Source organism: Sorex fumeus, unplaced genomic scaffold (assembly GCF_029834395.1).
Source record: "Sorex fumeus unplaced genomic scaffold, SorFum_2.1 ptg000037l, whole genome shotgun sequence".
In the NCBI taxonomy this organism is placed as follows: Eukaryota; Metazoa; Chordata; class Mammalia; order Eulipotyphla; family Soricidae; genus Sorex; species Sorex fumeus.
Window position 1 is genome coordinate 28,006,462 of NW_026606094.1, and position 23,110 is coordinate 28,029,571.

At 39.0% G+C, this 23,110-nt stretch overlaps 1 protein-coding gene and 1 non-coding gene across 2 annotated transcripts in view; one reads left to right on the forward strand and one right to left on the reverse strand.

Annotated features, from left to right (window-relative positions):
- RELN (reelin) overlaps positions 1 to 23,110 on the forward strand; it is a 511,483-nt gene that overhangs the window by 205,196 nt on the left and 283,177 nt on the right. Inside the window, exons 5-6 of the mRNA XM_056118569.1 lie at positions 12,423 to 12,455; positions 15,754 to 15,832. Of these exons, the coding sequence (XP_055974544.1) occupies positions 12,423 to 12,455; positions 15,754 to 15,832 (112 nt within the window). The remainder of the gene's footprint in view (positions 1 to 12,422; positions 12,456 to 15,753; positions 15,833 to 23,110) is intronic.
- LOC130027871 (small nucleolar RNA SNORA72) lies at positions 9,997 to 10,128 on the reverse strand. The gene has a single exon (XR_008793087.1). It is a non-coding gene; the product is annotated as a small nucleolar RNA SNORA72 (small nucleolar RNA).

A 23,110-nucleotide genomic window follows, 5' to 3' on the forward strand; every position in this document is an offset into this window, starting at 1 on the left:
TCCTCTACCTGCTTCCACCAATCCCCGGCGACCCAGAGACCACACCCAGAAGACCCATCCTGCTGGTGCCAGATAAATACCTCATTGGCCAACCTCCACTACCTCCACTACCCAGCCACCGCCATGCTCCAGGCCATTTTCTCATTTTCTGCACCATATTTGATGGGGTTCAAATATGGTGTGAACCAAGGGATCACCTGTAAGGGCAATTAGAATTCTAAATATTACAAAATGAATTTGTCTTTCGCCCAAAATTTGGAGCCCCTTTTATTGCAGTTCTGTTTAGTCACTTAATTAACGCACTCAATAAATTGTGTTTATTAAGAAATCATCAGGGGTATGGTGCCGCCAGCAGCTCAATCTGTACCTGTGAGGTGAGTGCATCAGCAGCCTCATGGTGCCTTCAGACTTCCAGATACCCCAAAATTGCTGCTGTGCCTTTGGCCAGACCCCAAAAACTTGGGGCAAAGTTTACCAAGAAAGTAAACAGCCAAAAGTTAAGTATGTGAGAAACATACCCACAAACCACCTCCGGCTCAGCTATATAATTGGAGGCAAGGCCTCTCTGGTTCCTGATTGAACTCCTTAATGGCCATGATCCCAGAGACTCAGAAACGAATCTTGGAAACTAGCGGTTTTAGGTAAAAATGCATCCGGTCCCTGCAGTAAGTTACCGGTGCTGGGCCAACCCAGGTGGGAATAGGTTTCGTGCCTTGGCCTGTTCCCCCTGGCAACCCAGTGGCCGCCATCCTTCAAAGGCCACTGGATAGTCAGGTTTGGGCCCCCAATGACAAGACACACAGGGCCTCACGAGATGGGGGTGGAGCTGGGCTTGTCCTCCCCACCCCAACGAGACCCCAAGTCATCGCCCACGAATGGCCTCTCTGGCTCCTGATCAAGCTGCTTAATGGCCATGATCCCAGAGACTCAGAAACAAATCTCGAAACCCAGCAGCTTTTGGCAGAAATGTGTCCGGACCCTGCAGTAGGTTACTGTCGCCGGGCCACCCCAGGAGGGAAAGGGTGCTGTCCCTCCGCCTGTTTCCCCCTGGAGGCTCGGTGGCCGCCATCCTCCAGAGGCCATTGGACAGTCAAGCTTGGGCCCACAGTGACAAAACATGTTGGGCTTCACATGGGGTGGAGCCGGGCCTGTCCTCCCCACTCCAACGAGACCACAAGTCATCGCCCATGAACGGCCTCTCTGGCTCCTGATCAAGCAGCTCAACAGCCATGATCCCAGAGACTTGGGAGCAAATCTCGAAACCCAGTGGCTTTTGGCAGTAATTCCTCCAGATTTAAGTGTTAAAATTTCGGAATTTCAAAATCACATGGCCCAACTGCAGCCACGCGACATCATATGCTATTCATAACCAGCAATAGAACACAAATTGTCTATTGTTGCCTTTTCAGCATATCTGAGTGTTGGGGTAAAATCTCAAATAATAATGGTGGGTCTGATGTTGAAATATTGAATGTGATCAAAGTAGAGAGAGAGTAATGTGGAAATCATCTGTCCCACAGGTGGGGGGAGGGTGTGGGATGGGAGTATACTAGGGTTTTTGGTGGTAGAGAATGGGCACTGGTGAAGGTACAGGTGTTTCATTGTATGAGCGAGACTTAGACCCAAAAGCTTTGTAACTGCTCTCACGGTGATTCAATAAATAAAATTATAAAAAATGGAAAAAAAAGTAAGGTGGAGTTCATGCCCAATTCAATCAGCTAGTCAGTGGCTGAATAAATAGCAGTACTCCTACAAAAAAAAAAAAAAAGAAATCTTGTTTCTTTCCTTAATGTCGATACCCAGTGTCTAAGACCAATACATCATATCATACCTTCTTAATTTCTTCAAACTAATATTTTCTTTCCATATTTCTTTGAACTCTCTATACATCTGTCCAAATATTCTTTTCAAATGTGAAAACAAACTTCATTTTGTGATTTTTCAAATCCTATAACTACATTAATTTTCCCCCATTTAACCTGGCCCTCCATGATCTTGCCCTTCCTCTCTCTAGCCCCATCGTTGCATTTAGATTTGTGTGCATACTCTAACTTACCCTGAATGCCAATCTCTTCTCTAGTTGTAAAAAAAATCAGTTCATCAAGCATTCAGTCTTGCCGCCTATCTCTGTAGTTTCTCTATGCCAATTCCTTCCTCCAGAATAACTTCTTCATTAATTCCTCCTCCATGAAGGAATTGCTGATGAAGCCTCACTCATTCTTTTTTTAAAAATTTTATTGAACCACTGTGAGATAGTTACAAGTTTTCATGTTTGTGTTACAATCACACAATGATCAAACACCCATCCCTTCACCAGTACACATTCCCTACCACCAGTATCCCTGGTACCCCCGCCCCCTTCACACCCTCCCCCTGCCTCCTTGGCAGACATTATTCCCTATAATCTCTCTCTACTTTTGGGCATTATGGTTTGCAATACAGACACCAAGAATTCATCATGTTTGGTCCTTTATCTACTTTCTGCACAAATCTCCCATCCTGACTGATTCCTCCAGCCATCATTTTTTTAGTAATCCCTTCTCTGTTCCAGCTGCCTTCTCCCCTTTGCTCATGAGGCAGGCTTCCAGCTATAGAGCAAACTACCTGTCCCATGTATCTACTATCCTTATGTGTCAGCCTCATGTTTTTTTGTTTTATACTCCACAAATGAGTGCAGTTCTTCTATGTCTGTCCCTCTCTTTCTGACTCATTTCACTTAGCATGATACTCCTCATTTCTACCCATTTATAAGCAAAGTTTAAGATGTCATCTCTCCTCACAGCTGCATAGTATCTCCTTTTTTATAGTCATTTTGTTATGATCATTCTACCTTAGACTTAGTAAATGAATTTAGTATTTCATTATGATGTATTAACTTCTATAAGTAAAATTCCTGCTACACTTTATACCCCTTTAATCCTTAAGAGCCTGAATCATTTTTATATCCCTAGAACTTTCACACAGTGCCTGGCATTTAAATGTTAGTTAACGTCATGAATGAACCATACAGAGCATGTAGAAATTTTTTAAATTACCTGCTATTATTTTCTAGTTAATGGTTAGCATGTACCCCACAAATATTTTCATAACACTACCCCTTGTGGTCTCCTTCTACATTGGTGGACTTTGTTATGAGTAGTCCCACGAAATTCACAGTAGCATGTGTTTTACAGAAGTTGTTTGTTAAATTTATCAGTTTCCTTTTTAAGTAATCACAGAAGAAACTTTTCTCAAATCCCTTGTATGAAATACTTGCCTTTCTTCTAAGCAATATATATTTCTTTCATGTCATGCACTCTTCAGTTCCTATACCACAATAGAGTGAGAGACAAACTTAAAACCTCAGAGGATGCATCTTCTATAGTTCTCTCAACCAGATGTTTTATTTTCTGCCCTCATTTACTGTCATCTTTGATTTTTTTCTTTTTTCTCTAGTTCAATTGTTTTTCCTTCTTTTTGGTAAGCTACCCAAATTATTTTAGAACAAGGAAAATGATGCACCTTATCCTTGTGGATATAAAGGAAAGTGAAAAGTGAGGTAAAATAAAGATGATGACACATATATTCTCTAGCTCAGTTGTCTATAGCATATAAAAACCTTCATCAGAGACTAGTAAATAACCTCTACCTGGGGACTATTAGCTGGTTAAAATAAAGAATAATAGGACTAGAGAGATAGTAAGTAGGTGGGGCACTTGCATTGCATGGCGCCAATTCAAGTTCGATCTTCAGCATCCCCTATGGTCCGCTGAGCACTATTGAATAATTCCTGAGCCAGAAGTAATGCCTGAGTATTGCCATATGTGGCCCAAAGATTAAACAAAACAGAAACAAAGAAACGAGAAGAGAAGCAAGGGGGATAGTACAGGGTTGGGGCATACATGTGCCTGACCCATTGTTTGATCCTTGGCATCACATGGCCCTCTGATCATTGTTGGGTTTGGCCCCTGAGGTCCCATTTATTACCACCTGTGTGGCCCTGGTGAGCTCCAGTCACTGCTGGGATGGTTCTGATGGCCCCCAGCACTCGCGGGCCCTAATATTCAACTGTTGTTCCAGTTGTTCAAGAATTTCCAGGAGTACCTCCTGGGACTACCAAGCACTGCTTCGGTTGTCCCCAAACAAAAGAAGTAGAAAAGAGATATTTGTACATCTCTACCAAATTCCTGCTATTACAAGGCTCTTGGTTTTGTTCTCCTTTCCTACTTCTCCCTCCTATAATTTTTATTATTTCTATTACTTATGATATTGATGTTCCTGTTGGTTTTTCTTTCCAACTTCTAAATGTTTTTTGTATGTTTTGTTTTTGTTTGGGGGCCACACCCAGCAATGCTTGGGGATTACTCCTGGCTCTGCACTCAGGAATTAACCCTGGTGGTATTCAGAGAACCATTAGGGATACTGGGGATCAAATTCAGATTGGCTGTGTGTAATGCAAGTGACTCATCCACTGTTCTCTCTGACCTCATTTTTTAAAACTATATATATTTATGTTATCTTATGAATATCATATCTTTACATTCTCAAAAGTCTAATACTTTTAAAAAGCTATGATAATGCTTTAAAAATTAAAAAATGCAAGTGTTGACCCCTAAAAAGGATTGATATATATGTATGTATAACATATTATATATAATGGTAGGAAATAAAAATGAAATAATAGATATTGTTATAAGTATGTAAAACTTACAGAATGTTAAAATACAATGGTACTTTAATTAAAAATAGATGTTGTTCGGGGGGTCCAAAGTGATAGTACAGTGGATAGGGTGCTTGCCTTGCATGTGGCCAATCTGGGTTCAGTTTCTGATACCATATATGGTCTCCAGAACCCTAACAGGAGTGATGCCTGAACACCAATCCAGAAGTAAGCCCTGAGCACTGCAGGTTTGGAAGGCCCCCTTTTTTCAAGAGTTATAATGATTATATTATGATTTTTCACTTAAACATTTAGTCACATATTAGTTTTGAGAGAGAAAAAAATATCTCCCCAGAAAATGTGGTAGCATGAGAATGGCAAGGTAATGAGTCACAAGATTTAATGTTTAAAATCTCATTATTGACAACTCATGATAGAACAATTCTTACCTGTAAGAGTTCTCTTTTCCCCCATTTGTAGGTTATAATGACATATTTTAATTTTGTTTCTATTACATTTATTTTAGAATGTGAGAGATGATAAGTTGTTAGAAGAAACAAATTAAATTGAGGTGGGAAATAGGGGAGGAAGGAAAAGGAAAAACACTTCCTAATATTGCCAGTTCTGTGTATAATTTAGCTGTCTTGAAATATTAACTAATCATTTATACTGATCATAAGTATATTCCTGAACATGGGGAGCACTATTTTCACTCTAAATTTATAACATTTTGGAAGCTTAATTAGCATACTTGAAGGTCAAATGGTGCTTTATTGTAATAAAATACAAAAAGTAATAAAGAAATTATTCCTGGGGAGATGAAAGTCTAGGTTCACAGCTCATTAAATGGAAACTTCACAGACTGTGTCTAATTTGTCATATTTAGCTTTGGAAGTTTCATATATTTGAATTTCAAATGAGGTGAAGGGATACCTGAGGCAAAACTACCTAAGGCCTTTGAATTCTGAAATGATTCAGGGTATATAGATCCCATAATATAATACCTTTATTATGTAAGAAATCTCTGTGCATTTTTATATATGTATATGTGTATATATATATATAGTTTGCCTTTATTGATTCACCAAAGTAATCATTCTGAGTTGTTCAGAGACTGGACAAATAATTGAGCAACCTTCACATAAATTGATAAGAGAAAAAAATTAACATAAATTTAATAATAATGTGCATGTATTTTGTACGAATGGGAGACACTTAGAAAAACTGAGTAACACACCAACTGCTCTTACATGCTGTCTTTAAATAATATAGCTAACAGAGAGGACCTTGAGAAGGGGCGGTACATTAGGAAGGTTATGGGAAAGGCAAGAAGATTTAAGCTCTATCTTTTTTATCTTCTTTATCCCCTGGGAAACACCTTGGAGGAAGATGTTTCTATGTTAGTATCTCTTTTAAAAGTGGTCTTCATAGTGTTTTAGAGTTCTTCCCATGAAATTAACATTTTGTCAAAGACATATTTTGTGATGTCCAATTTTAAAAATTTAATTTAAAAAGAATATGCGAGAGAAGAAAAAAGGGTGTAATCTTTTTGGAGAAGGTAAACACAACCTTTGTCTTTTTAATGTGATTATTCTGGGTTGCTTTGATCTTATGAATTGCTGGTGGGTTCAACTTTGAGAAAAACATGAAAACATGTATTGCTTTTTAGCAATGAAGCTTCTCTTTCGGCATGCAATTTATCTCTCGGACACAAAATGTTGACATGACAATAAGAAAAATTTCTTCTTCTATTTAATACTGACAGTCACATAATGACCCATGTTTATGATAATTGCTAAAAATAAAAACCACTGCTATTAAAATGTGATTAAGAAAGCACCACTGTGAGCTCCAAGATCCAAGTGAAATCATGAGAGCTAATATGAAATTGGAGGTGTTTGCTTCTTGTTCTAGTTTATAGAAACTTTCTGATCATCCAGCTCTGTCTGCAAACTTTAGCTGATATTCTCTTGCCAGAATCATAAGGACTATAATTTTGTAGGAAAAATTTCTTATGTCTCTATTTCCTCCATTTTTGTTGGGTACTGAAGTATATAATACTGTTTATGATAGTTTCACATATACATTGTTCCCGCAACACACCCATCGTCAAAGTGCCCTCTTTCTTCCACCAGCATCCCACAAGACCCCTCCCATACATTCACTCTCCCTCTGGTCAGTTCTGTAGACTCTCAGATCTGCAGCCTTTGGCAATTAGTTGCTCCCTTTATATACCACATATGAGAGAACGTGTTCTCTGTTTGTCCATTTCCTGACTGACTTTACTCAAATTATGCCCTCCAGTTCTATCTGCATAGTGGCAAATTGTATGACTTAATCTTTCCTTAAGCCTTATAGTATTTTATTGTGTGTGTATATATATGTATACATATATACACTCATGTATATATACACAAATATATATGTGTATATATAAAACAAAACTTTATGATCCATTTTTCTAGACTTGAATATTTGGTTGTTTTCATAGCTTGGGCTGGAGCGATAGCACAGTGGGTAGGGCATTTGCCTTGCATGAAGCCAACATGGTCAACCCGAGTTCGATTCCTCCATCCCTCTTGGAGAGTCCAGCAAGCTACCGAGAGTATCTCGCCCGCACGACAAAGCCTGGCAAGCTACCCGTGATGTATTCGATATGCCAAACACAGTAACAACAAAGTCTCACGATGGAGACGTTACTGGGCCCACTTGAGTAAATCTATGAACAACGGGAGGGCAGTGGCAGTGGCAGTGGCAGTGGCAGTTCCATAGCTTGGTTAGGTTATTGTACTTACCACAGCAATGAGCATAGGTATGTATGTATCCCCTCAAATTAATGTTTTTATATTTTAGCGATATATGCCTATAAGTATAATCACTTGGTCTTATGGAAGTTCAAATCCTGTTTTGTTTAGTTTGGGTCCCTCACCCACCATGCTCAGGTCTTACTGCTGGCTCTGTACTTAGGGATCACTGCTGGTGGTGCTCAAGGGACCATATGAAGTGCTGGGAATTGAACCTGGGTTGGCTGCCTGCAAGACAGCAGTGCCCAGCCCACTGTACTATATCTACATTCCCTCTAGTCTTACTGTTTGGAGAAATCTTCATCCTGCTTTCTATAATAATTATCAAGCCAGATGATGTTCCCACCAATAGTTAATGAGGCAGGGATGTGTGGAGAAAGGATAAATTAGTAATTATGATGTTAGATACTATAAACAATTCAAGATAATAGAGAAAATATAGTTATTGAAAGGTAATGTTCACAGAGTGAGTATCAAATATTCAGCTATCAACATTAAGTATTGGATGTGTTTTTGGAAGTGTTTTTTCTAGATCACAGTGAAGGTCAGATTAACTCACACTAGGTGAAAAATAGTGAGCTATTAAAAAAAATTCACCTCTGCCATCAGAAATAAAGATATCTCTTTGGATTGCACCTGAGACTCCTGTGACTCTAGAAACAGTATCAACATGCAGTGTTGTTAATATCTAAGAGCTAATTTGTTAATATCTAAGTTAATATCTAAGAGCTTTTTCTCATTTACTTAACAAAGTGTCAGTATCTACTTTTTCTGTATTATTTTTGTTTTTTGTGTGTGTGTATTGGGGGCACCTCAGTGATGCCCAAGGAAAACTGGCTCTGAGCTCAGGGATCACTTCTGGTGAGCTTCAGGGAACATATAATATGCTGGGGATTGAACCTGAGTTGGACAGGACATGTGTAAGGCAAGTGCTCTATCTGCTGTACTTTCTCTCTGGTCTCTCTGCCTTATTTTTAAACAGTGACTTTGTTTAAATGCATTAATTTTAGGTAAAATTTGGTATAGAGTTCACTCATTTTCATGTTGGGCCTACTCAGTCTTTAGTTGTGAATTGCTTATTGTAATATGGATAGTCTCCTTGCAACTATTAAGTTGCACATAATAATATTTGTTTTCACCAGTCCCTGGCATAATTGTATTTAACAAATTTGTACCTGTACAGAGTTCTCATATTCATTCCTTTCAGATATTTTCAATCTTTATCCTCTGCTAGTGTATGAAGATAAGTAAACTATTTTCAAAATCACGATCACGATCACGACCATCCTGTTGTTGGCCACATGCAAGGCAACCCTACCGTCTGTACTATCTCTCCAGCCCTGACATCCTCTGGTTCTGTCCATGATACAGCAAATGCAAGACTTCCTCTTCTCTTCTTTCACCAGTGCTCTAGATGCATATTTTTATATTCATGCCACTTAATTTTTCATACCCTACGTTGTCCCTGAGTGACTGGGACATCTCTGATTCTACCATCTTCTGAATAATGATTTCCTTTTATCTGGTACAGATCACCCTCTTAGCTCCTGCCCAGCATTGTTCAATAGGAGTTTGATGCAAACCACATGCATAATTTTAAAGCCTACTAATCACATTTAAAAACACAAAAATTGGGATTTTATTGATGTATTTTGTTAAACACAATATATAAATTACTAGACATTTCAATATAATGTTATTGTAAAATTATTAATGATCTAGCATAGCATTAGGGCGTTTGCCTTATGCACGGCCAGCTGACCAAGCCAGGTTTGATTCCTCTGCCCCTCTCAGAGAGCCCGGCAAGCTACCAAGAGTATCTCACCCGCACGGCAAAGCCTGGAAAGCTACCCATGATGTATTCGATATGCCAAACACAGTAACAAGAAGTCTCACAATGGAGACATTACTGGGCCCACTAAAGCAAATTGATGAACAACGGGAGGACAGTGCTACAGTGCTACAGTACTATATAAGCATGTACTATATACTCTATGTAATTCTTTTCATCATACCCAGCGATGCTCAAGGGTTACTCCTGGCTCTTCACTCAGCAGTTACTCCTGGTGGTACTTGGAGGACTATATGGTATGCCGGGGATCAAACCCAGATTGGCCGCATACAAGACAAACGCCCTACCCACTGTTGTATCACTCCAGCCCCAACACACTGTGTAATTTTGTATTTTATAATTGTGTACTATGTAATTGTGTGTATTTTACCCTCAAGTAGTGGAGCAATAGCACAGCGATAGGGCATTTGCCTTACAAGCAGCCAACATGGCCGACCCGAGTTCGATTCCTCCACCCCTCTCAGAGAGCCCGGCAAGCTACCGAGAGTATTCGATATGCCAAACACAGTAACAGCAAGTCTCATGATGGAGACGTTACTGGGCCCGCTCGAGCAAATCGATGAACAACAGGAGGACCGTGTTCTACCGTATCTTACCCTCAAGTATACATCTTAAGTTTTAGTCCTACTAAGATTTTATAATTGAAGAGTAGATTCACATATCCAAGTATCTCTTACCTACTAAAAGTTCTTGTTTTTTAATTTTTTTTTAAATTAGCAAGACTAGACCTATGTAGATAAAGAACTAAATCTGGGAACACACGAATGACCTTATTATAGTGTTTAGCCTGTCCAGATTATTTAAAAAAATCAGAACAGCAAGAATATTGACAGACTAAAGTTCTCTAACAACTGAATCAAGCATCAAAAGTTTATTTTCCTTTGCTATCCACATCTAACTTCAAAAATATTTCTGAAACTTTGTTTTTTTTTAAACTTTTTATTAGTGAAACACCATGAGGTACAGTTGTAGACTTACAAGTTGTTGTGCTTGGGTTTCAGTTATATACAATGATCGAGTGTCCATCCCTCCACCAGTGCCCATTCTCCACCCCCACCAATCCCAGTATCACTCCCACCCCTCCCATCTTCCATCCCTCCCTGCCTCTGTGGCAGGGCACTCCCTTTTGTCCTATCTCTCCTTTTGACTGCTGTGGTCTGCAGAAGAGACATTGAGTGGCAATCATGTTCTGTCTATAGACTACTTTCAGCATGCATCTCCCATCCTGGGCGGATCTTTCCAGCACCCTTTGTTTGGTATTCCTTCTCTATCTGAGCTGCCTTTGCCCCTACAGTGTGCGGCTGGCTTCTAAGTCTTGGAGTGAACAACCTGGTATTTATCACAGCTGCACTTGGGTGTTAAGTCTCTTATTTTGTTACTTTATGTTATCCAGATGAATGCTATCTTTCTATGTCTGTCCCTCTCTTTCTGACTCATTTTGCTTAGCATGATATTTTCCATGTCTGAAACTTTATTTAACCTTGATACAAAAGCACATGTTTCCAAAACACATTTATCCAGGTAAATTCATTTGTTCTTTTGACAATCTCATGTTATTAACATGGAATTCACAAGCATATTGCATAAACTGAAATACAATTTCAAAATTATCAGTGTCAGTAAAATAATTCTTTAAGGGTTTTTTGTAGCCAATTTAGAAAATACTATCATTTGCAATTAAAATTTGCATACAGATTCATTTTATGACATAAGGATGTAATAAAATAAATAATAAAATAGGGAATAAAGAAAATCGTTTTAGAAGTGTTCATTTCAACACAGATTTCTTTGACCCTTGCTTTTCTTGATGTTCATATTCAATTCATTCATTTGCAGAATAGTATTCATGAAAGTTTGAGCATGCATTCTTTTCCTTTAAATGTTCGAGTTATTGTGCTTACTTGATAAAGTCCAAATTTCTTAGCATTCAGTTCCATGCTCTTGTCCTTCCAATCATCCTGCTCTTACCCATTCTACTCCCATCATTCTTGCTGAATTTGTTGTGATTCCCCCATAAAAATCATTCTCCCTCTCCCCTATGACATTTTACTTTTATTTCAGAAAGCAAACAAAAAATCTCCTCTTCTCTCAATTTTCTCTCTGTACCTTCCTCATGCTTGTCCTTCAAATCTCACTAAAGAAATTATTCTTCTCTCAAAAGTCCCTCCAGACATCCCTCTCCTACCTTTGACACTAGAAAGTAATATTCTCCCATGTTCCCTATCACTTCTCAGCACACTCTGAATTTGCTACAACAGCACTTATTATATTGTGTCTGTCACTGTCCCCACTATATGGTAAGTAAGTTCTTGGAGAGCAAGGATGGTGCTTTTGTCTCCCTGCAAATCCGGAATAACTCATGACATGTAACAGATTCTCAGAAAGGGTTTTGGCATACTCATTAATCATCACCTTTATATGTTGTGTTCCAAGGAAACCTGTGTAATAATTAAATGTTGAGTGTGTAAGAGTGTCTACTTTTCACTATGATAGTAATTTATTACTTCATAACACATTAACTAAGGGCTGAGAGATAGTACAATAAGCAAGGCTCTTGAGTTGCACTAGCTGATACAGGTTTGATCCCTAGCACGTCATACAGACCCTTTCACACCTCCAGGAGTCATCCTTGAGCACCACTGGGTATAGTTTCAAAACAACAGCAACAATAGTAAAATTAAATAGAACTAATGCTCTTATGAGGATGTTAGCATTTTCCCCTGCTACCCCTCTAAAACGGACTGGAGAGATAGCACAGCGAGCGGTAGGGCATTTGCCTTACAAGTGGCCAACATGGCCGACCCGAGTTTGATTCCTCCACCCCTCTCGGAGAGCCCGGCAAGCTACTGAGAGTATCTCGCCCGCATGGCAGAGCCTGGCAATACCCGTGATGTATTCAATATGCCAAACACGGTAACAACAAGTCTCATGATGGAGACATTACTGGGCCCGCTCGAGCAAATCTATGAACAACGGGAGGACCGTGACCGGACCGTGACTGTGACCCCTCTAAAATGGTGTTAGCCTTTATACTGTGACCAAAATTTTGTAACTCTGTTTGCGACTGTTTATAATTGAATCTTACTTCTGTTACTAATCAACCATCTTGCTCTTTTTCTCTATCCAGCCCCAACGGAGGCCACATCACACCCACACCTAGGTGAGTATTTAAGATTTTTTTTTTTTTTGGTCACTAACCTAAATATGAGATTTACTTGTTTTACTCTCTGGCTGTCTGTGCAGATGATAAAGAGATGAGGAAACTAACTCTGGTCTCTCTGGCTGCTGCTCATTCACTGGAGTTGGTTAAACTCAGGACCAGCTTATGCTGAAGGGCAGGGCCTCTGTAGGAGACCGTGCTGTCCAGTCAGCTCTGTGCATGTACTCCCCTTGGCATCCTGTTACGTGTGTTCTTTGAGAGTGATCCAGTGCTGACTTTCTCCTAGAGCTACTTTAAAGCTACTTTCGAGCTACTTTAGAGCATAAATAGAACCCAGACACAGTACGTGCTACCATGAATGTGGAAGAACAACGAGGTCATTTTCAAGTTAGAAATTTCTTCTCAGAGTGGTACTGAATTGTAAAGGACAACCATGGAAATGACACTAATTTTTAAAGAATTTAGCTTTATTTACTGACACTTTGTAAAAATCTCTGTCTCTCATATTTTTCAGGATGTTTCCATGTGGGAAAGGGTTGTGTAAGGGTTAAAAGCGTAGGTTGGGATGCCCAGCTGCCTGCATTTAATCTTACCTTATTATATGACACTGAGCATGTCAGTTTTCCATCTTGTGACTCAGTTTCCACATCCATAAAACATAAGTAATAGAGATACCTTCCTCCTGGAGTTGTTACGAGTATTAAATGAACTCAGATTTGTGAAACATATAGTCCCTAATTTAATAGTACTCAGAAATAAGTATATAAACTAATGACCATTAAGACCTACTCATGCCTTTATAAAACATCCTTTAGAAAACAAAGATTGCTGAAATCACATTTCTTATTTGTGTCATTGAAGACCTACTTTAAAAGCAACTTCCTGCAGTGCACTATTTATTTTATGGGAATGAGAAGAAGCCATCTAGCTGGCCCTAGCTTTTTCAGATGTCTCTCTTTGTGGGGGACTTGTAGATAGGTCAGTTGTTTGTCTCTTGGGTTTTCCTTTTCAATCTGTAAATCCAATTAATTTCTTTTTCTCTTTGGAAAAAATTCTGCCTTGAGAAGCTCTGCTTTGATGTAATGCTACGGCTCGGGGCTCCTCTCTTTTGGCTGATGAGCACCAGGGCTCAGAAACATCCCTTCTGGCACTTCAGGCGGGCTGGTGACCCACTGTGGCCCGGCTGAGACTTTGCCAGGTTGGGTATTTGAGAGCGCTGTACCCTGCAGGCATTTCAGCCACTGCATCTAATCACTCAAAGGAATCATTAAGTCACTCCCACGCACAGAATACATCACAGCTCTCTCTTCCGCTCAAATCTATATTCCTCTGTGATGGTGCCTAAGGCTTTGAGTCTGAGGAGTCATTCCTCTCAATACATGCTGATTCACTGGCCTTCTGGACAGCAGAAAGTGGCAATGTCACCAAAGAGAATTTAAAAGTATGTTTCCTAATATTGGAAGGTGATTTTAGTTACTCAGTGAGTTCAGTGAATTTTATATTTCAGTGAGCAGGGAAGAAGGGGTGTGAGGGGAGAGGATTTGGAGGGGATAGAAGTTGACACCTTTGTAAAGAATAAAATTGGGGGCTCATCAGATCATAGAATTTTAAGCTTTTTTTCAAGAATATTTAGTTAAAGCAAAACTGTAAAGGATCCAAGAATTATTTTTGTTGTTGTTTCAGGGAAGAATTAATTTTAATGGAAACAAACAACTTTTCCAAATACACCATGGCTATCAGTTGAGAGGTGTTTAAGCACTTATTTATTTTTACAACTCAGGTAGAAATAGTTATCATTTCTCACCTAGGCTTAAAATTGGGCCCACCTCACTCGAGTGGTGGTGAAAGTGCATCAGACTGTCCATCGAGACCATAGACATTAACAGTACCTGTAATCATGTTATCCAAACAACAGCATCAAAAAGCAACTTCTTTAATTTTTTTCAGTAACTCACTTCATAGGTGCCCTCTATATTCATTGAAAATATTATATACTTTTCAGTTCATTGACAGTTTTTTTTTTTTGGTTGTGAGCATGACTTCTTCTAGCGCTTTTTTCTGTGTATTAGTTCTGGGCTACACCTGGCAATGCACAGGGCTTACTGCTGGCTCTGTGCCGGGGGAGCACTTCGGCAAAGCTTAGAGGACCAGAGATCAAACCCGGGCTGGCTATATGCAAAGCAAGCATCCTTCCTACTGTGCTATCTCTGCAATTCCTCTAGTACTTCTTAAAAATGGGTATTTAACTCCTCTGCTAAGAAAATACGAAATTATACTATTTGTTGCTACATGGATGGCACTGGAGGGTTTCATGCTGAGTGACGTCAGCCAGGAAAAGAGAGCCAGGTGCAGAATGGTTTCTCTCATATAGTGGAATACAAAAACCCATAATAGGAGAACAATGAATGGCCCAAAGCAACAAACTCTTAAGAACTGCTCAAGGAATCGTGCTTACCAGGGCAGTGCAACTTGGGGAATGGGATGGGACAGTCTAGAGGAGGTGGAGATTGAGAGATCACCCAGGGACCCTGAGACAATGGCAGAGGGAAATAGGCACTCCTGTGGAGAGTGTGGTGTTGGAATATTGTATGCATAAAACTCTGTCATTGATAGCATTGTAAAATTATAAATCAGAGTGGCTGAAATGATTTAATGTGTATTTAATACTGTCTCAAGTAAAATGACAATATGCTTAAAACTAGGGATGACTTGCTGCATGCCGTCTCACTGCTAACATGATTTATTTGCAACCCTAATAATTTTAAAATATTGCCATTTTTGCTCTTAGGGGAAAATGTTAGGTATATGAAATTTATTAAATGAAAAACGAATGAATATAGGGAAAAAGAGAAAGCCAGTGCAAAGGGAATAGTAAGAAACAGAAAAGAAAACAACTTAGTAAATATGAGCAAATAGCCCAAACTTTTCATTCATTTACCTCTCTGCTATTAAGTGAGTTAGACACTGAATTTGTTTTAAGGGTTGGGGGTTATGAGAAGCTGACCTGTCCACTTGTCCTGGTAGGTTAGTGCTAGCTTTGACCTTACTGCCTGCTGTTACTTTTGTAGGGTTTATTTTGGAGAACTCTGTCTAAACAGCAGATCCTTCGTCCTGCTTCCTTAGTAGTTTGGGGGCAAAGCAAATATAATACAAAAGCTTTTCATTTAAAATTTGATTTAAAATATTGTTATTCCTCAAAAAATAAAATAAAATTTTTTATTCTCACAAAAGCAGCACATTGTCTTTTTTGTTTAAGGATTGTTGCAGTCTAATTATTTTCTAAATCTTTTTCTTTTAGCCGAAATCCACAGTGACAGTATTATCCTGCGAGATGATTTTGACTCCTACCACCAACAGGAATTGAACCCGAACTTATGGTAAGTTACAGGAATGTCTCTCTCTTGGTTTCCTTAATAGAAAGGAAGGTAGGAAGGAAGGAAGGAAGGGAGGGAGGGAGGGACGAAGGGAAGGAGGGAGGGAGGAAAGGAGGGAGAGAGGGAAAATAAAATGATGCTGACTGTTAATGTAGATTATATAATTTTTTAAAATAACTTCTCTATGGATTGAATCTACATGATCATCACAGTCATGGTTTAAATAGATTTTTGTTCCAACTGTAGCAATTTCTTACATTGAGAACATTCTCTCTCCCTCCCTCCCTCTCTCCCTCTCCTTCTCTCTCTGTTTCTCTGTCTCTTCTCTGTCTATCTCTCTTGTCTCTCTGTCTCTGTCTGTATCTGTCTCTCTGTCTCTGTCTGTATCTGTGTCTCTGTCTCTGTCTGTATCTCTCTCTCTCTCTCTCTCTCTCTTTCTCTCTCTCTCCACCCTTCTGTTCAGGTATTCCAAATCTTGGTTCAGCCTTGGGAAGTTTTAGGAATCCAGGAATTTAATTTCTTTGAGGTTCTCATTTCATGGCATGATTCTTAAAATAATCTCTGAATTCCTGAGATAAACCAACAATGTCTGTGGTTTATGTTGTGATGAGAGAGAGAGAGAGAGAGAGAGAGAGAGAGAGAGGAAAAGTACCTGCCACAGAGGTAGAGTGGAGATGGGAGGGAAACTGGGGACATAGATGGTGGGAAATGTACACTGGTAAAGGGGTGAGTGTTGGGAAAAGATAACCAAAAATAAAACTAGTTAAAAAATTTTTGAAAAGAATTTAAAAAATAAAATATTATACTGGGGGAGGGAGGTGGTGGAGTGAGAGTGTTGTGCCTGAGTTTCGAATCCCTAGTTGTGGAGAGACCAAGTCCACACATGATAATGCTAAAGCAAAGGAACTTTATTGCTAGCTCAAGCTAGGGTCCAAGTCTTATCCAACGCAGTGGAGTCTTGATAAGGATCCTGACTCCAAATCATAAGTGGTTTATAGAGGTTTCAAAGCTAAGAAGTGTGTTATATACTGGTCTATTTTTAGCATTGGCCCTTTGGTGACAGTGGTCAGCAATTAGAAAATAGTTTCCAGTAACAGTAACAGTTTCTAAGGAGGGTATGGTGACCCTTCACAGCCGACCAGAGCCAACTGCCCAGATCCTTATTTGGGCAAGTTATTCAACTTGGAGTTTACCAGAAACTGAAAGTCCTATCTCTGGGAAACAGAAACTTATGCCAGTCAAAACATCAGGTGTAGCCTGTCATAGTGTTAATCTTGCCCTCACAATAGTCCAGAGGGCAGGGCTCTAGCCTTGCATGCAACCATCCCTAGTTCAATCCCCAGCATCCTGTATGGTCCCTCAATCCCCACCAGGAGTTTGACCTGAGTACAGACCCAGGAATATACCCTGAGTACTGCCAGATGTGACCCCCAAACCAAAAAATAAATTTGATATAATTAAATAAATTATACAAAATTAAAATAGCAAGTAGAGAGAATATTGATGCTTTTGTACTAGACTGAGGAACTTGTTCTGTCTTTTCAAGAAAGAAATAAAAATCTATAAAGTGAAATATACAAAAATTATCATACTAGACAGACTCACAAATTCATAATTTAATGCCATTTAATAATTTACCAACACCTCACTTCCTTATGAATCATCCTAAATATAAATTTGTTAAAATAAATTTAAAAATTTTAGTAGGAAATGGCAAAAATACTCCTTAGCACTGCTTTTATCCAGGATATTTTCTCTACATCTTTCAGGATTCTTTTTGCCTATCCCATTAGTGTAGTTATCAGATGATTTGTTTCTTTCAAGGCAAGTTCATTTCTGTCAAACAAATTTATATTGTTCATTGAGTTTTCTTGACAAATACAAAATGTGACTGTTATGTAGTTCAAATTCTGTTTTTTTTTTAAATCAATAAAATGTGATTGATTTTGCTTCACCCATTTTCATGACTGATCTGATGATACATGATTTCTTGGCCAAAGTTATGGATTTTATGCTCCCTTTACTTCAGCTATGATTTTTCTTACTTAAAAAACAACCCTTTCATTAACTTTAAAAGGCACCTACTTATTACCTTTTATCTCTTAAACTTCAGAGTTCTTTTACTTTTTATATTTAGATTTAAACAAATGTAGGAGCTTTGAGTTAGAATACTCTTAATGAAAGGGCTTCATGCTTGAAGAACCCCACACCCCCCACCAGAGTGTCTGCTTCCATTATTTCAGGGATCCCCACTGATCCCCTAAACTCCCACCTGCTGTCTACCTGCCAAGGTATGCTCAGGTCTGTGGATCAGCTTCCAAGTCCCTTTGTTGTTGCCTTTGACCATTTGTTATTCCCTTACTATGCTGCTTTATATTCTGCATGTAAACCATCATTCTGTGTCTGTCCCTCTCTTTCCGACTAACTTTGCTAAGCAAGATACTCTTCAGTTCCACCCATGTAGCAGTAAATGACATAACTTAGTCTTTTCTTTAAGTAGTATTCTCGTGTGTGTGTGTGTGTGTGTGTGTGTGTGTGTGTGTGTGTGTGTGTGTGTGTATCTTAGTCTAGTCATCTGTTCTTGGACACTTCAGTTGTTTCCATTTTTTGGCTATCATGAATAGTGCTGCAATGAACATAAGTGTCAAGTGCATTTTGGAATGAGTTTTTGGGCCCTTGGGGTAGATGCCCAGAAGTGAAATTGCTGAGTCATATGGAAACTCAATTCTTAATGTTTTAGGTGTTTTGTTTTTGTTTGGGGAGGTTAGTCCTGACTCAGCACTCAGGGATCATTCCTGGTGGGCTTGGGGGCCGTCTGGGGAGTTGGGGATTGAATCCAAGTTGGCAACATGCAAGGAATGCACCCTATCCACCGTACTGTAACATTACTTAGTTCTTTGAGAAATGTCCACATTGTTTTCCAAAATAGTTGAGCCAGGCCAACATAATTTTATGTTTTACCTTTTTGCCCCAAATCTTCACCCAGCCTCCTTAGGAATAAAACAAAAATAAACAGCAATAGAATATCCTCTTCAGTTGAGAGATAAATTTTTGAAGGAAGGCTGGCAGCTGTTCAGAATGAGTTGAGGCGAGGGCTAGTCCCTTGTCATCCAGGAACCCTGACAAGAGTGAAAAACTGCCCCACCTCCCTAGCTCGTTTCCTTGTGGAACTAATACAGTCCTTGTAGTGTTGATTAAAAATATGAGGTCTGTAAAGTAGGCCTGCCACTATGCCTGGTGGATTGGAGGTGCCCAACACAATTTAGCTCCTTCTCTCTTTCCTGCCACGCTCCCTCCCTTTTGCCAGTGTTTGTACTTGCATACTGGACTTCCGTCTCCTCAAAACTCAGAAATGATACCAAAAGAATCTTCCGCTATCTATGCAAATAGTCCCCCAATTTTTTTCTTTCTTAATTTTATTTGGATGAAAAACAAGTGTCAGATTAAATGTATCTGGAGCTAGAGACAGTCCAACAGATTTGGTGCTTTACTTGTCTTTTTTTAACTTTTTAATTGAATCACTGTGATATAGACTTACAAAGCTGTTCATGATTGGATTTCAGTCATACAGTGTTCCAAAACCCATCTTTCCATCAGTGTACATTTCCCAGTACCAATGTCCCCAGGTTCCCTCCCATCACCTCCCAGCTCTCTCACTCACCCACCCCTTGCCTGTCTCTATGGCAGGCACTTTTCCTCTTTCTCTTTTTCTTTCTCTCTCTCTCTCTCTCTCTCTCTCTCTTGCTCACTCGCTCGCTCGCTCTCCTTTTGGGCATTGTGGTTTGCAATATTGATACTGAAAGGTTATCAAAAATATCCCCTTACCTACTTTTAACACTCATTTCTTGTTCAGCATGATTATTCCCACCTATTATTGCCATATCGGTCTCTTTTCTATCTTACCCTCAGCCCCCCGACACATTTGTGGTTAGATCCAACCATTGACCAGTCTTCCTAATCCCTGTTTTCCCTGGCCATGGATATTAGTCTTCTACTATATATAGTTTTATATGCTACAAATGAATGAGTCATTCTATATCTGTCCTCTCTTTCTGACCCATTTGCCTCAGCATGATACTTTTCATGTCCATCCATTTATAAGCAAATTTCATGGTTTCATTTTTGATAAATGAAAATGCATGCAGTTGATGAAACCTTAATGCAGTTTCTTGAGCACAAAGCCAGAGGTAAGCAAGAATACTTCACATGAGACTCCAAAACCTAAATAAATGTTATTTAATATAGCTAGTCTATACTAATGAAAATAGTATTTATCATAATCATTGAGAAGGGATAAAGAGGTATTTGATTACAAAAACCCCTTAAAAACAGAGATAAGCTTCTAAAATGAAGAAATAATCGCTGAGGAAAAACAAATAGCCCAGCAAAACATCTCCAGTAAAGTAACAAAGCCCTGTTTTGTTTTGGAACATTATAAACAGATTTTCCTCACCTAATGTCTCCTCTAGGTTGATGTATGACACATGGCTTTTGTCCCTCATGATACTGCCTTTAATTTTCTTTCCCCCAAAGAATTAGAAATCACTGGTCAGTGCTGTGGCAGTGTGCGAAAAAGAGATGTTGATGCCTACACCAAAACCCCAACAGCACAGGAGAGAAGCATGGTTACCGGGGGCACCTCTTAGAACAGATTCCCAATTTTAAATGATGTGCTACAAGAGAAAAGTGTGCAGCTTTATATGTTTCTTCCATGGCAGACTAAGAGCATCAAATGCTGTATTTGATTTTTAATCTTTAAGTGCAAGCAAAAGGAAAAATGAAGACATGGAAGCCATGTCTGTGCAATATTGGAGTAGATCTCTTGAAACCTTAGATAACTCATTACTCATTTGGTTGTCTCACATACAAGTTACTGTACATGAAAACAAGGGATCTAAAATAATATAATTATTTATCAACGAATGGAACTGTGAAACCTCTAAGTGCCTGTGAGCAGTTGAAACTAAAAAGCAATCCAACCAATATTTTAATTTCAATTTACTTAGCTTAAATATTATATTTTATTTTAAAATTAATAAATATACTGAGAAAAAAGTCCAATAATACAAAAATAAGAATTCCTTTATTTGCCTTCCCTCCAAACTAGATCTCTTTTCTTTCTCCAGAAACATCAGTCATTTAAGTTTTGGCTAGTCCTCCCAGAATACTATTTATAAAAAATTTAAGCAAGTGTAATTCAGAAGTTATGAATTTCTCCTACAAATGAGCATCAGAAAAATAAATTTTTATCCTTAATAGCATAATTTAATTTCCTTTTATTGTTCCTCTTCCACTGAAACTAAATTTCTGCCTACTTTAATTTTTCCTTGCCCTTTTTTCTGGTTTCTGGTTGGTGATTGGGTAAACTTTCAATAACAGAATTTTTTCCCTAGTTCAGCAACAAAAAGAAAAGGGAATGGAGGAAATAAAAATGAAAAAGAAATATATCTGATGTCTAAAAATTCGCAAAATTTTTGGTATTTATCAAGGTTGGGCTGGAGCCATAGCCCAGCAGGTAGGGCATTTGCCTTGCAGGAGGCCAACCTGGTCAACCCAGGTTCAATTACTCCGCCCCTCTCAGAGAGCCTGTCAAGCTACCAAGAGTATCTCGTCCACACAGGTAAGGCCTGGCAAGCTACCCGTGACGTATTTGATATGCCAAACACAGTAACAACAAATCTCACAATGGAGACGTTACTGGTGCCCTCTCAAGCAAATCGATGAACAATGGGAGGACAGTGCTACAGTGCTTATCAAGGTGATTCCATCCATTCACCATCAGTGGATAAATAAGGATATATCTATATACTATAATACTGCTCTACAATAAAAAGGAATGAATTGTGGATAGTTCAGCTAACACAGTTGAATCTTCAAAAATATTGTATTTAAAGAAAGAAGCAGATCTAAAATAGTTTGTAAGTTACAGTTCTACTTATATGAAATCTGTAATAAACAAAATTATCTAAAGTTCTAGAAATTAGATCAGTGTTTGTTTCAGAGTTGGGGGAGAGGACTGGGAAGGGACCTGAGGAACTTTGAGGAACAGAATATGTTCTGATCTTGAGAGGACATGGGCTACATAAATGCAATTTTGTTCTTCTTGTTGTTTTATAGTACAGCGGTTAGGTCTCTTGCCTTGTACATAGCCAGCCCATATTCAGTCTTTCGCACCATATATGGTTCCCCAAGTCCTACCAGGAGTGACTTCTGAGCACAGAGCCAGGAGTAAGCCCTGAAAACAGCTTGGTATGACTCCCCTCAACAACAACAACCATAAAATGGCACAGAAAACAAAACCAAAAGCCTTTGAGATCTGTGTATTTCACTGTGCAAAACATTAGCAATTTTGTTTGTTCATAGGGGTGCTACACCCAGCAGTGCTCAGGGTTTACTCCTGGCTCTGCACTCAGATCACTTCTGGAGGGCTCAGAAAACCATACAGGGTGCCAGGGACCAAACTTGTGCTGGGCGCATGCAGGGCAAGCACCCTGTCCACTGTACTCTCTGACCCCTCAGCAATCTTTTTTTTTTCTTTTTGGGTCACACATGGTGATGCCAGGGGTTACTCCTAGCTCTGTAATCAGGAATTACTCCTGTGATGCTTGGGGGACTATATAAGATGCTGGGAATAGAACCCGGGTCAGCCACGTGCAAGGCAAACGCCCTACTCCAGCCTCTCAGTAATCTTTTAAATAAGAAAAAATAAAGAACTAAGAGATATTTCTGACTCCTCATGACTTTAAGAAACAGTTTACAAAGAGAGAACTAAAATGTGAATGATTTTTTTAAAATAATAATTTAAGTTTTCTTTGGAAGTATCTTCATCCTCCAAGTAATTACAAAGTCAAAGAGGAATCTTTGTTTTGTTTAACAGATTATCTCTTTAATGTGTGCTCTCTGAAGTTCACAGAAGACATCCAGAGATACAATATCATTGGGCTCTGATGTTCTAGAGGGAAATGTGGATCTGTTAAAAAACAGATGATAAATGGCAGCTACATGACAACAGATGTTCCCCTCTAGCGCAGTAGTAATAGCAGAGAGCTTCCACTCAGGAGAGATCAGGAAAGTAACAGAAGTTACTCCTCAGAAGAAGTGTGTTAGTCGTGATGCCATCAGGGACAAGGGACACCAAGAAGATGCAAATGAAGTTGTCTCAAATCTTATACTTAGAGTACATAGAAAACACCACAGTTGATAGCTAATATTACAGATGCCATGACTCCCATTATATAAGATTGTGTAAATAAAAAGGCTAGAATATTTCCATTTTTATAT